The following is a 14,566-nucleotide window of genomic DNA, read 5'->3' as shown; positions in this document are numbered from 1 at the left end:
CTCTCACTATTGAGCCAAGCCTACACAGAAAAGCCCAGTGTCACAAATCAGGAAGAGCACACATTACAGCTGTGTCCACCAGCTTGTTTGTGAGGTTGACTAATTTATTGACACTTTTTAAAGGCACCGTTCACCCAATAAAGACCATTTTCTCACCATTTTTTTCACTCAAGTGATTTTTAACTTATGTATTTTACGAACCCAAAACTATATATTATGAGCAATATTGATATCAAAGTCCTCTATAGATGTCACTGCTTTCCAGTAATATATTGCTTTGTATTCAAGAATAACAAGCGGAGTAAGAGTAAATGGTAACAATCTTCATTTTTGGGTGAACTGTTCCTTTAAAAATTACTTGAATGTATTTTAATGGTGATAGTAAATTGATATTGGTTTTTATTTCTTTTTTTTATTTGCAACTTTTTAGTGCTGGTGATGTACTGTGTTTCAGTTCAAAAAGTGATGCTGTGATATATGAGTTGTAATGGTACTTTACAGGTGTTGAATCATACTTTGAACGCATCAGCTAGGTATATAATAATAATAATAATAATAATAATTTTATTTGTATAGCAATTATCCTACATAAATGCAAACAAAGTGCTTCACAATCATAACCAAATATTAAAAACAACAAGGTAATTAAATCTTTGAATGATGTAAAAAAAAAAAAAATCATTGTATGAATGCTGAAATGTTTAAATAATTTTACGTTAAAAATACATAAAGGTCATGTGACCATCAGGAAGAACGCAGCATCTCAATTCTCACAGGATGCATTCTCTGTTCTCGCAGTCTCCCGAATTCATTCTTCCAAGGTAACATGGCAAGACCACTCTCCACGAGAACACAAGTCCGTTGTCTGCATTCTCAGAATTGAGAAACAGCCATAGACTTGGACAGGCTGCACAGGTATATTAACGGCCGCCCGAGTATATTTAGTGACACTTTTTTTACTATTATTATCATCCTTTTACAGTATTTTGTATTTCCCTAATATAACCAAACATTCATGATTGATTAAGTAGTGGACAATCCCTTCTCCTTTGTCCGTTTAGTTTCTGTGTGCACGAGACCTGTCAACACTCCCACAGGCAGTCTCACATGCTCTGCAGACACACAGAGACTTGCCTTTTTGGCACTTAAAAAAAATCATCTGGCCGGGGTTTTTAAGGGCACACTCGCACTATGCTATCCGAACCGTGCCCAGGCGCGTTACTGGTTTGTTTGAGAAGTGTGAGTGCTCTAAATCGGGCTCAAGCGCTGTTCAGTTGGCTGGCCCTGGCCTTGTTGGAAGAGCTGCGCCAGAGAGCTGTTCACTTGGGCTTTGGCGTGGTACGCTTGTTGTATGACTGCAAAGCATGCCTGAGCCCGAAACTGAAGATGAGACGTAACTTTTACGGTACTGCTTTATATGGATTTTATTAATCATTCTTACCGTTTATTGAATGCAAGTAGTTTATTAAAGATGCAAACACCTCACTGCACAACAGCTGCACCTTCAGCAAACCTCCTAATGACTTTAATGACCAATTATGAGTGTCAAATGTGGCTGATCTGTTCAGCAAAATATTTGACTGTGTGTAACTGCATCCTGAATGACTAAAATTATATAACTAAAGAAATGTCCACTGTGCTGAGCGAGAGCGCTTCTCTTCAGTTACACTAAATAGTGCATCATCGATGAGTCACGCATGCTCCGGCTCGGATGCAATGTGAGTGCAGGTCGTTGAGGGAGAGGGGAGTTGGGGCAATCGTGCTTTGGCACGGTTCAAGGCAACTGTTCATAGAACAATTACGCCCTAAATCTTCTAAGATTTTTCAGTTTCGGCTTTTTCTTTCTAAAGCTGAGATTAATCACATGCATTTTTGCATTACCTTTTATACTTATTTTACATATTTAAATGATCAACACCTATTAATCTTGTACTTTAAGTTTAATTTATAGAGATATTGTCTTTCATTTATTTGTCATTTGCTGTATATTTTATTAATTTCATGATGCCATCAAGCTATAAAAGCTATTTTACATACAGTTGATGTCAGAATTATTAGCATCCTTTTTCAATTTTTAATTTTTTTTTATTTATTATTTTTTCCCAAATGATGTTTAACAGAGCAAGGAAATTTTCACAGTATGTCTAATAATATTTTTTGTTCTGGATTTTTTACATGTTTAAAACGATTTTAAGGTCAAAATTATTAGCCCTTTAAGCTATATTTTTTTCAATAGTCTACAGAAAAAAAACATCATTATGCAATAACTTGCCTAATTAGTAATTACCCTAACCTGCCTAGTTAACCTATTTAACCTAGTTAAGCATTTAAATGTTACTTTAAGCTGTTTAGAAGCTTGAAAAATATCTAGTCAAATATTATTTACTGTCATCATGGCAAAGATAAAATAAATCCGTTATTAGAGATGAGTTATTAAAACTATTATGTTAGAAATGTGTTGAAAAAAATCTTCTCTCCATTAAACAGAAATGGGAGAAAAAAATGAACGGGGGCTAATAATTCTGACTTCAACTGTACATATCTAAAATGCTTTGGTTTTCAAGTTTGCTTTGAACTTGAAACGGATAGAAGCAGATTTTACCTGTCAGAGGGTGCACGTGGCCCCTGAATAGCACAAAAGTAAGAGAAAAAGATGATTTTTTAAAATTTCAACAGTCTTTTTTACTTTAACCTATTGAAAAGAAAACATTTTATAACAGTGTTAAAATAAATAGAATTATTGTTAAAAATTAAATTGTGTTTTGTTTTTTTGCATATAGTTAACTATTTATGATGTAGGTAAATTGTTTCAATACGGCTATCCCCGCACATATATTTCAAATCTGTGGGAAACACTGTATATACATGAAATACACGAACGTCACACTATTATGTTCATATAAACAACGTTAAAAAGATATCTTGTTTTTCAAAATATAAATATTAGGGGAATCTCACTTAATTTGGAAGATGGTTCCAATTTTTTTTTTAGCTTAGTGACTAAAAGAGATGTTGCAAGATTGCTTGGTTTATTGTATAAAATACAAAAAAGAAAATGCTGAAGAACTTCAAAAAGAAATGAATAACATATGAAGCTTTACCACAAAATCAGTGCAGCGCTTTGGTTATCAGTGCAAACATCCCACTGACTCTATTGGTGATAATAATTGCAAATCACACATATTGCCTACTGAGAGAAGGTGATGGATTTGGGTTCAAAGCAAGTAATCAAATCTCGTGTTACTTTTTGTGCTGCTTGCTGGAAGCAGACTGAGGAATGTAACTGCGCCTCCAAAGGCTGTATGTTGGCCTAGCAGCCTGGAAAACCTCAGCTGAACAATGTGAGTCCTGAGCCTGGGGTTCACTCAAGCACACAATGGACTCTTTGTCTGCATTCTTGCAGCTCGCTGGGATGCTTTGTACACTATGCCAACTCACTGGGGCCTGCGTGAGCATCCGGTGCAGAGCGCCCGGGCTACTGCTAAGCCATCTTCCCAACTTGAAGCAAAGCATTTGGGTGAGATGCTTGTGTGTCAGCACTCTTTGGTTTATATATGCAGGAGATACTAGCATGCGACTGTCCATACACTGCTGCAGTTAAGGCTAATGAATGATAGAGGGATTTGTTTAGCTTGAATGATCTGAAAACAAGAAATCAAACTTAAAGCAGACTTCAAAAACTGCATAAGATCAACCTAAGTATAAATGTCTATTTTTTCTAATACTGTGCAGCCCTAATATGAAATATTAAAGATTACAAGACTAGAATTTTAAACTCCAAGTACTCTGGCGGATGGTTTTAAAAATGTCTCGTCAATAAGAATTTTGAGTTACTTATTGTATGTTATGCAGTACAGTAAAGCAGTGGGTAGCACTGTCACCTCACAGCAAGAAGGTCACTGGTTTGAGCCCCAGCTGGATCAGTTGGCATTTCTGTGTGGAGTTTGCATGTTCTCCCCATGTTAGTGTGGGTTTTCTTTGGATGCTTCGGTTACCCTCACAAATCCTAAGACGTGCTATAGCTGAATTGGTTAAGCTGAATTGAGTTGACCCACCTCATCAAAAATTAGATATTACAAAACGCCAACATCAACATAGTGTGGCTTAATATGTACTTCGATATAAATGGCCCCGGGAGCAATTAAGTATTCTATATTGACATGAAAATTTAATGTGTATAGTCTCTTAATAATTTATGAAGTTACTGTTGTAATTATGAAAATGTTATCTTATTTATGTTGATCTTGCCATTAAAATAGCTATCAGTTTCGGATGTGGCAATAAATAAACAAATATCTGACTTTCATTTACATCTGTGCAGTTCTGAATTGGCTCCAGTGTTCATTGGCTTTGCTTGTAACATTTATCACCTGCTTAAATCCAACCTTGTGAAATATTTGTCTGTTCTTCTTTTTCTTTATGTCTTTGGTGGTCATGGGTCAGAACTTGTATCGCTGTGAAGCCACGATGTGCCTTATCGACCTGATAAAGTGCAGAACTATGGTTCCAACAAAGTTGAAATCAAGTGGTTAAGTTGTTGAGGCTTGCTCAATGTTATCATAATTAAGACTAAAGTATGGAGTGTTTCGATTTTTAAGAAACCTTTAACATGTTTGCTTTAGATGTTTTTTACATTGAAAAGGTCAATAGGACACAATAAAACACTACAAGTACTACAATAAAACACAGCCAAGTTAAGTCGCAGTCACTCTGAACTTTTCTCCCCATAGACTTCTATTCATATGCATGCAAACACAGCAGACTGGAAACGCAAGCTTTTTGGACAGAAATGTAAAATATGGAGCAATTGCTCACTTTTTTAATGTCCAATAATCTTGTTTAATCTTGCCCTTTTTCGCAGTGCCATACGACAGAATTTTGCATGCTCAAACCTCAGTGTCCACGACTTTAGATTGCAATTAGTTGTTTATGAAACCACTTTCATACTGAGCATGACTGAACGATGAGATTTTAGGAAGCAATGATGTGTTTTCTGGAAAATAAACGATATGTTTTTGTCATCGCTTTGCAGAGAAATCATTGATAGTAGCATTATAGATAGAGAAATTAATGCTTTTGATCAACATGTCCAACTGAGTCCCAAAATGCACTTGCTACCAGTCAGCAGTGAGGGGTGTAGTTCTAACGGAGATGTAAACAAATGGTTCAAGGTTTTGTTTGGGTTATGGTCGTGTTTGCGTGTTGATATTTTTTCTTTTGGTGTTTTTAAATATTAGCATTATTTGCCAAAATGTGCATATTGCACAGTAGACAAGAATTAAGCTAAATAATAAAAATGTAAGTTATGTAGAGGGGTATGTAAGGGGAAGATATAAAAAACCCAGATAAATAACAAAAAATACATTGGTATGGGAAGCTTCTCTTTGCATGCAAGCATTAATTCAGACAGGGATCAGTCATTTTTCCCCCTCAATTTATCTATCGCTTTGCACTCTGTAACAATGCCACAGAATTTGGTAAATGTTGGATAAATAAATCAAAAGTTGTGCTTAGCACCTTATCACACAACAAAAAATAGACTAATGCATGTGAATATTAAACCATATAAAGGCTATAAAAATATGAAGTTTGTGTCTCTCTCTTCATGACATTTTTCATTAATGACACACTTCTTCAAGCATAATGTAATGCTTGTTTCAACATCTATCATCCCTCTCTGAGGACACATGCACTTCATCTCCAGAGTTGCTTTGACATGTATTTTGGAGCATTTTACAACATTGTAATGACGTGTGCACACAAAAACTACTCCCATTCCTCCTGCAAGCCAATTGATGGTTTTCTCTCTCTCCAGAAAAAAGCCAAAGGTGCAGAGCTGTTTGAACAGATCATGTATCACCTGGATGTTGTCGAGAAGGATTACTTTGGCCTGCGCTTTATGGATTCAGCCCAAGTCCCGGTAAGAGCAAAATCATATCTAAAGGGTGGATGCAAGATGTTCTTTGATATGTCAGCTGATTGATGGACCTGTCATGTTCAGATATCTTTCCATGCTCACTATTTATTTACTCACCCTTGAGTTGTTCCAAACCTTTATAAGGTTCTTTTTCCTGTTTAACCTAAATGAGGCTATTTCGAAGAAATGGGTTAGCCCCTATTTGAATTTATTTTATTTAACAGGAACAATGCTCATTAATCAACATTAAAACTGTTAATAAGCTAGAGTTAGCTACAAGGGCTAATTTTCATCTCTTGCCCCCTGCCAGATTTTAAAAGGCAACCTAGAATAAAAAAACACATCATCACACATACAAAAACAGTAAAGTTACATATGACATAAGGATAAAAAACATGTAATAAGAATTTCTTAAAATGCTAGACAAAAGAATTACACACTATAAACATCTTGCAGCATTATTAAACGCAAACATTGCTGAGAGGCAGTGAAGTGACTGAGTCAAACACAACTCCCAAAATTCTTGCTTGTTTGCATGAAGAAATTTATACCAGGAGTGGTCTACTTTGTCAATCCTTTGTTGCATTATATAAACAATTTTCCATCATACACAGGTAAACATTTGTCAACTTTCGCACTTCAATTTAACCATTTTGATGCTTTCCTTTTCAGAATAAGCTATATATTAACTTTTGTTCTGCACCTCAGGATTCTAAACTTTCAGACCTGACACTTCTGTCAGAAGTGAAGAGCAGCAGGCACAGCTCAGGCTAATGCTGAGTCTTATGCAGAGAGTGGAAAGAGGGAGGGAAGAGTGTGTGAGGAATGTGTGGGAGAGATTGAGACGCTCTATTCTTCCGTCAGTATGAGTGCCTCCACCCTCCCGTCCTCCCTCACATTGTTTATGTATCACCCTGTTGGAGCAGCTCAGTTTAACAGACGGGACAGAATTTTTGGGTGTTCAGACCACAATATTTGAATCGCACTTTATCCACCAGCCAAAGTAGCCAGTGACTATTTTCATTTTTTTAAATCAGACATGTCGGTTAAAAAGGGTGAGATGGGGGAGCAGTGGGTAGCACGATCGACTCACAGCAAGTAGGGTGGTGGTTTGAGCCCTGGGAGGGTCAGTTGGCATAATGTGTGGAGTTTGCATGTTCTCCCCATGTTTCCATGGGTTTCCTCCAGGTGCTCCGGTTTTCCCCAGTCCAAAGACATGCGCTATAGGTGAATTAAATAAACTAAATTGGCCGTAGTGTGTGTATGAATGCAAGAGTGTATAGATGTTTCCCAGTATTGAGTTGCAGCTGAACTGGAATCCGCTACATAAAACATATGCTAGAAAAGCTGGCAGTTCATTCTGCTGTGGTGACCCTTATTAATAAAGAAACTAAGGCCCAATCACAGTTCTATTTTTGTACCCCTACTCCTTATCCTTGGCCCTTGAAACAGAGTGTTAAGGGGAAGGGCTTCAAAATTTACCCATAAGAATTGGGACAGCACTACAGCACCTTAACACATCATCATATGTCATCTTCATATGAGATCAGACGATCGCGACTGCTGTAGTTATTCCAGTTGCTTTATTTTTTGGTATTTCTTTTTAAGAAATCACTGATAACAATCTAATGTGGCAATAAGATCCTAACTGAACTTTGCATTTACGCAGTGGCCATATTCATCTATGTAAACACACAAAAACCAACAGCATTAACATTATAGCAGACACTGTGCAAATAATTTCCAGCCACTAGACTTTTCTGACAGGGTATTCGAGTGTCATCGAGTGTCAGAATGTTGTGGGACTGCTATACAGGAGTTATTATTAGGGATTAATAATAACGAAATTTAGCGTTTTTTAGCGGTTTTTGTTTTAGCTTTTTTTTAAAGCATGATGGTAAAACACAAACGCGGTTCTAACTGTATTAAAAGATGTGCTTGTTTGTTGTAAAAAATCATAATAATGACAAAAATACTAATTTGTAAATCTCATTACTTCCGAATGCAGCTATGCTGCCGTTGTGGCTGGTGTATTCTGGGAAATTTTCTTACCCCTTGTTTTCGACTGTGGTCCTGAAAAATCTCAATTCGGAGGGGTATCTACCCCTTCCCCTCAGCTCTACACCTTCAAACTAAAGAGAATTGCGACACCCTACTCCTTTACGTGAGGGGAAGGGCTAAGGGGTAGAATTGGGATTGTGCCTAAGTCGAAAATAAAATGAATGAACGAATGTTGGTAAAAAAAAAAGTAAATGAGTAAATCTTGAATAAACTCATTTAAGGCCTACCATGAGTGTGTGTATAAAAGCAATAAAAACTAAACTGCAAACTGAAGGTCTTCAATGTTATTAATACATTTATTGAATTTCTTTTTCATATTCTTACAGCACTGGCTTGATGTCACCAAAAGCATCAAAAAACAAGTAAAAAGTAAGTTACATGCTGTTTCTTTTCAACAAATAAATTGGTGTCTTGGGAAAAGCAGTTTTGGATAGGTTTAATTTATTTATCCATACAGAGTTACCCATTGTAATTTGTTCAGAATCTCTTCTCCAAACTTGACCTATTCTATCTAGGCAGGCAGTAGGGCTGTGCGATTTAATTGAAATCGAATTGCAATCTCGAATTGAAACATTGCGATTAGCTAATCGCTAGAGGCTGCAAAATCAAATATTTATGTATTATTTAATTTTTCTTGCCCAGAGCAAATGCATGACTGCTGTCTGCGTGAAAGTCTTACTAACCAATTGAGTGAGGAAACATTCGTTATGCCCAATCAGAATTACACAACCATACTATGCGGAACACCCACAATAAAAAACAAACAAACAGGAAAGCGCAGACGAGTGCGATGATGGGCATCTGCCTCTTCAGAAGCATTATCAGACCAATTAACAAAGAAAAACAGCTGTAACGACTGTAATATGGGAATATTTTGGTTTCAAAGTCACAGACACCAAACAAAACAGATCTTTTGTAAGAGAATTGTTACCAAATGTGGAAGTACAACAACAGCAGCTAAAAAAGTCAACTGATAGTATTGGCAATGGCATTTAATCTAATAAATGTTGTAGTAAGTTAATATCTTTTCAGTTTCTTTTTTTAACTAACAGTCAATACAGTAAAAAGCTGCGATTTACAGATTATTGGGCTGAATCTTGACTATAAAATTAAACCGCAGTATCTGTCAAAAAATAAATAAAAAGTCGCACCTAAAAGCTAAATAGCACAGCTCTAGTAGGCAGCAAAGGTTTAGAACGGGGCAACATTTTAACTAGTCTTTGTGACTACTTTCATAAGTACATGGTTAATGCTTAACTCTGTCTGTGAAAGGCGGGTAATAATAAACCATGAAGTGGAAAGTCTCTGTATCTCATCACTTGTATGGCATTCTGTCTAAAATTCCTATTTTATTATGCAGTGTTCTGTGTTAAAACATACCAAAGCAAACTTGACACTTGTGCAGTACAAACTCACACTTCTAGTAAGCAGTTTTGCTTTGAATATTTCATTTGGTATTGTCTGCCTTTCAGTTGGTCCACCGTATTGCCTCCATATGAGAGTAAAATTCTACTCCTCTGAGCCCAACAACTTGCATGAAGAGCTAACAAGGTTAATTCTCCGTTTATGCCATAAACACAACTAATATTCGCTTGATTATTTTTGCACTCATTTTATCTTTATTATTTGTTGTAGATACCTTTTTGTTCTACAGTTAAAGCAGGACATTCTCAGTGGCAAGTAAGTGAAGTTTAAGATTAGAGTTAAATTGTGTGGAAAGAATATTGACATTGTTGTCTTTTGCCATTTTAAATTTGAGAAATGAAATGTCCTTTCAAACTATTATGGTTTTTGATAGCTGATATACGTTTAGAAATTGTCAAAATCAGTGGTTCCCAAACTTGGTCCTGAAGGGCCAGTGTCCTGCATATTTTAGTTCCAACCCCAATTAAACACAAATGAAGCAGCTAATAAAGCTTATTCTGGGTATACTAGAAACTTCAAGGCTGGTGTGTTGAAGGAAATTGGAGCTAAACTATGCAGGACAACTGCCCTCCTGGACTGAGTGTGGATACCTCTGGTCTAAATAGACTTGATTTTGTTTACTCTAGGCTAGAATGCCCATTCGACACAACCGTGGAGTTGGCTTCCTATGCTCTACAAGGTAAGCAACAGTAATTACAGTGAATTAAACTGCTTTTCAAAAGTCTGAAGTAGTTAGTAATTGTGAAATATTGTGTTTACCAATATTATCTGTTATGTCGACCAATACTGCATTTAATCAAAAATACAAAGAAAAAAGTGCATAGAAAATACACAATATACACACTTCTTCAGTATCACATGATTTTTAAAAATATGATTATTTGGTGCTGTTTGCTTTTTAAGTACCCTTGCTCATAATCATTGGCATTGAGTTAACTTTGTGAAAAATACTTTTTAAAGGGTCTTTGTAGAATGCGCTGATCAGGATTTTTGCAGCTGATACAGAGTGCCGATTCCTTGTCATGGTGATCGGCCGATACGGAGTACAGATTCTAATGATTCAAGCTTTATAAAGCATTAGGCACATTTTCCCTCTAAGTTTGATACTTAAGTGGAGATCTTGCCTTACCTAAGGGAATTACTTAAGGATGTTACATAAAATCTCTTAGACACATTTCTTTTGATCATTTAGATATAAACATATCATGGCCAGAAGCAACTTTACAGAAAATAACATAACACAGATATAACATTTTTAAGAAGAATTACAATCGTTCTGCTCATGTCACAGCAGCTCAAAACACGGTAAATAAAATGGTTGCACTTGCAACAAAGAAACCATCACTCATGCAAGTTGTGCCTATAGAGATCACATCACATCTGTAAATATTTGAACTGTTGTGATGAGAGCAAATTGATCATTCACACTTTCACACATAATTTACCTCCTCATATGTTGTTGTTGCTGTAGGCTATGTATAATATACAGGAGCACACCTGTGTCTTCCTCTGCTTGTAAACTCCTAAACAAACACGTGCGATCGGTTGGCAGGTAAAGATCAAGTCATTAAATGTGATTATCGGCCGATACCGATCTTCGGATAATTGATCAGAGCATCCCTAAATCTTTGAACACATTTTGAACAATTATTTATAGCATAAATATCTACTCTTGCTAAACTCCATCAATTTATTTGAAGCTTTTAAAAGATTGTGTATATTACACTATTTACACATTCTTTTCATCTTTTAGAGTCATTAGACGAGAGGTCAGAGGAGAAAAGCTTGTCAATCCTTTTGAAAAATTTCTCTGTCTCAAAAGTAAATGACAGCTCATTAGTGTGGATCTGTAAAAGAAAGGCCTCCTAATCCTCTTCTTCCTACTGTGCTTTGCTCTGGTCTTCTACATGCACAGCACTCATTTTTTAAAATCGGTTTTGTTTTGGAAACCCGGTCATTAAATCTCAGGTTTAGAGGTTTGCTTCCGAGCGTGTTTTATCTGTGGAAGAGAAGGATTTGTTCTGGTTCTGTCTAATTAAGATCTCTTCATGATGTCATCGTAACTGCATTAGATCAACTTCATCTGAATTGGAACATATATCAGACTGCAAGCAGTGTAACAAACCTAGCAAAACATTCTAGTGTAAAGCACATCATGGTCAGACAATAATTTCCGATAACTATAATGATCACACAACAGAAAAGAAGAAAACAACAGAATGAAACTTGGTTGTTAATCTGTGGCACCTGCATCTTTCAGCTGAACTAGGCGATTATGACCCTGCCGAGCATGGACTTGACCTGGTGTCAGAATTCCGCTTTATCCCGAACCAGACAGAAGACATGGAAGTAGCCATTTACAACGCCTGGAAGGAGTGCAGGTATACTCTATAAAAACATACCTCCTATCCCTCATGATGACTTCTTTTAAGTCAGCTTTTAGAGAGGAAATCTAAATGTAAAGCAGGTGAATAAGAGTCAATGTGTAGGTCATCACCTCCAATCTCTCTTGTCTACTCAGCCAAAGCTCTACTGTTGACCCTGAAGACTCTGCATGTGATTTATGAGCCATCACTGTAACCTTGAAGAGCTGTAATCTACAGCAGATGTGCAGTAGCTTGGGTTATTTCATTTTCTTTCAGTTTTGTTTTACCATACTCGTTTGTTGGTGTTGCAGAGGCCAGACGCCAGCACAAGCGGAGATCAACTATCTCAATAAGGCCAAATGGCTGGAGATGTATGGAGTGGACATGCATATGGTCAAGGTACATATTTGAAGCATGCAGTGTATCATTCAAATCAGGATCTTGAGGAAGGGGCACTCTGAGGTATACCCAGAACTTATCTGTTTTTTATGTTGCTGCCTCCTCCTCCAGGCACGAGACGGAAATGAATACAGCCTAGGTCTGACCCCCACTGGAGTGCTTGTGTTTGAAGGGGAAACTAAAATTGGCCTGTTCTTCTGGTAAGGGCTCACTAACCTGAAATTTATTTATTTTTTGTATAGCTTTTTAAACAGGTGATGTAACCACACAGTTGACCTTTTATGCATAGGTCATCCTTAAAAGCAAAACATGTTGCTCAGAGTGGCATCAGGAACACAATTTTACACAATTTTAGTGTTTTTTTACACTACTAGCAGAAATTGTAATAAAAAAACGCAGAGATTTGCAAAAATCTTTATATGAAAAATGTGTTATTTCTAAACATTAAAAGTGCAGTAGGTGATCTGCCTAAATGCTAATCGGTTAGCATAATATCTTTCAAATGCAATCCCTCCGTCTAAAGCCATGCCTCCTGAAATCACGAACGCACACATTCACAATGACAGACCAAGGCTTGACATTAACACCCGCCAAATGCGGGTAGATTTCAGCGGTGGCAGGTAAGACAGACACTCCCAATAGCCACTTTGGCTGGTTGAAAAAAATTTTCCCGGATGATAATTGCTGAAAGCAGGGTTCGACAATAAGGATCGCCCAATTTGCATGCAAAGGCGATCTTAGAATTGAGATGCAACACGACTGACAAAAGTAATCGTGTTCGCGCAAGCAAAAGAAAGCAGGTTAATACCAAATGAGAGCATAATCACTCGTGCTAACAGCTGATGTGCTAAGCACAGCTGTTTAAAAGGCGTGCGCGCTCCTGTTTCCTTGCGTGAAGCAACCTAGCATAAAAACACAACTGATATAATTGGTTCTCTTTCAAGTAGACTAGACAAAAAAAGTGATGAACATGTGCCCACAGTCTTACTGCTTTAGATCTCCAGATTTGTCTTTTTGTAAGCAGCACCGGTTGCTTTCGCTTTAACCATTCTTTGAACAGATTATTAATGGGTCTAACGTTAACCGTGTATGTGATCATCCTTTTATTATCGCACACAGTTTTTCACCTGCTTTCTTTTGCGGTAATATGGTTTAATTATATATATTTTTTACAATAACTTTGCTTTAATGGGAGATTAACTCCCCATTTATGTGTAGTTAACTGGTGAGTTATCTGGATCTTTAGCCAGGACAGATTACCTGTGCATATGTTTTGTTAAATAAAAAGTATAGCATAAAGCTGTATTTGCTTGTTTTGACACATTTAAAATTTGTGGCTAAGAAATAATTAATTATTTATGTTTGGTGTGGTCAGAGATAAATTTGGTAAATCCTTAATTTTTAACACTGAAAAGTCATGTGAAAATTGTAATTCACATGACAATTGTAATACTATGAAGCATGACCCATTTGCTCATGATTATTGAGCAAGCTCATACCAGACACACAAAGTGAAATTAATGAGAAAGCATATGGACAGCGGACATAACACAAAATCTAAATCAAGTAATTTTAGCATCTTAAAGCCATATTTATGTGTATAAAGTATATTTTCCCAATGCCGTTAACAAACTTTATAGTAATATAGTATAGTATATTTATGTATATATATATATACACTACAATCTGAATGAAAAACTTATAATATCTAGTAGGGTTGTGACGGTGAGGAAATTTCCCCACCGGTTAATCGACACGTGACAACACCGGTTATACCGGTATCACCGTGGGAGTGGGCGTTTCTTCATTTCCTCTTTTTTTCTGCTTTTAAATAGCTTATAAATGCGTGCTTATAATACTTTCAGTTTTGCGGGAGTTGCCAATTCGGCGTCAATTGTTTGAATGGACGAAAAGGAAATTACAAAAAAAAATCCCTGTTATTAAACAAAACATAACTTTTATAAACATAACGAATAAAACACAACAATGCTACAGGCTGAAAAAACTGGAAGTTGGAACCACACAAATAACAACCATAAACGCCTATATATTAACAGCTTAGTCCTTATGAACAATCCGTTTATAAAATACATTATTAACGAATCTATAGGCTATTGAAGAATAAACCGAATATGAAATATGATCCTTGCATAATGATCACAACTAAACAAGCGAGCACTCATTTTATATATAAACTATATAAAAAAATGTTAAGAATTGGAACATTATGTAAAAAATCTAAAGACTACAGGCTAAATAAAAGCGCCTCGTCAGAGCTAAACATCACCGCACACATGTCAGTTTACATCTTCTGGAAAGATCAGACAACCTATACAGATCACACAATCTCAATATACAACATGTAAATGTATAAATATTTCGATAAGTATTGTTATGG

At 36.4% G+C, this 14,566-nt stretch overlaps 1 protein-coding gene across 50 annotated transcripts in view; it reads left to right on the top strand.

Annotated features, from left to right (window-relative positions):
• epb41l5 (erythrocyte membrane protein band 4.1 like 5) overlaps positions 1-14,566 on the top strand; it is a 68,687-nt gene that overhangs the window by 10,484 nt on the left and 43,637 nt on the right. For all 50 annotated transcript variants that reach the window (XR_015498775.1, XR_015498772.1, XR_015498771.1 and 47 more), the window contains 8 exon segments: positions 5,816-5,920; positions 8,305-8,347; positions 9,451-9,529; positions 9,614-9,658; positions 10,030-10,082; positions 11,664-11,784; positions 12,081-12,168; positions 12,280-12,368. Coding sequence is in view for 45 of the 50 variants with exons in the window: in XM_087266158.1 (XP_087122284.1) it covers positions 5,816-5,920; positions 8,305-8,347; positions 9,451-9,529; positions 9,614-9,658; positions 10,030-10,082; positions 11,664-11,784; positions 12,081-12,168; positions 12,280-12,368 (623 nt within the window). In the remaining 5 variants the exon portion in view is untranslated.

Source organism: Danio rerio, chromosome 9 (assembly GCF_052040795.2).
Source record: "Danio rerio strain M-AB ecotype USA chromosome 9, GRCz13ab, whole genome shotgun sequence".
Lineage (NCBI taxonomy): Eukaryota > Metazoa > Chordata > Actinopteri > Cypriniformes > Danionidae > Danio > Danio rerio.
Note: the sequence above shows the minus strand (reverse complement) of the source record. Positions and strands in the feature narration are given on the sequence as shown.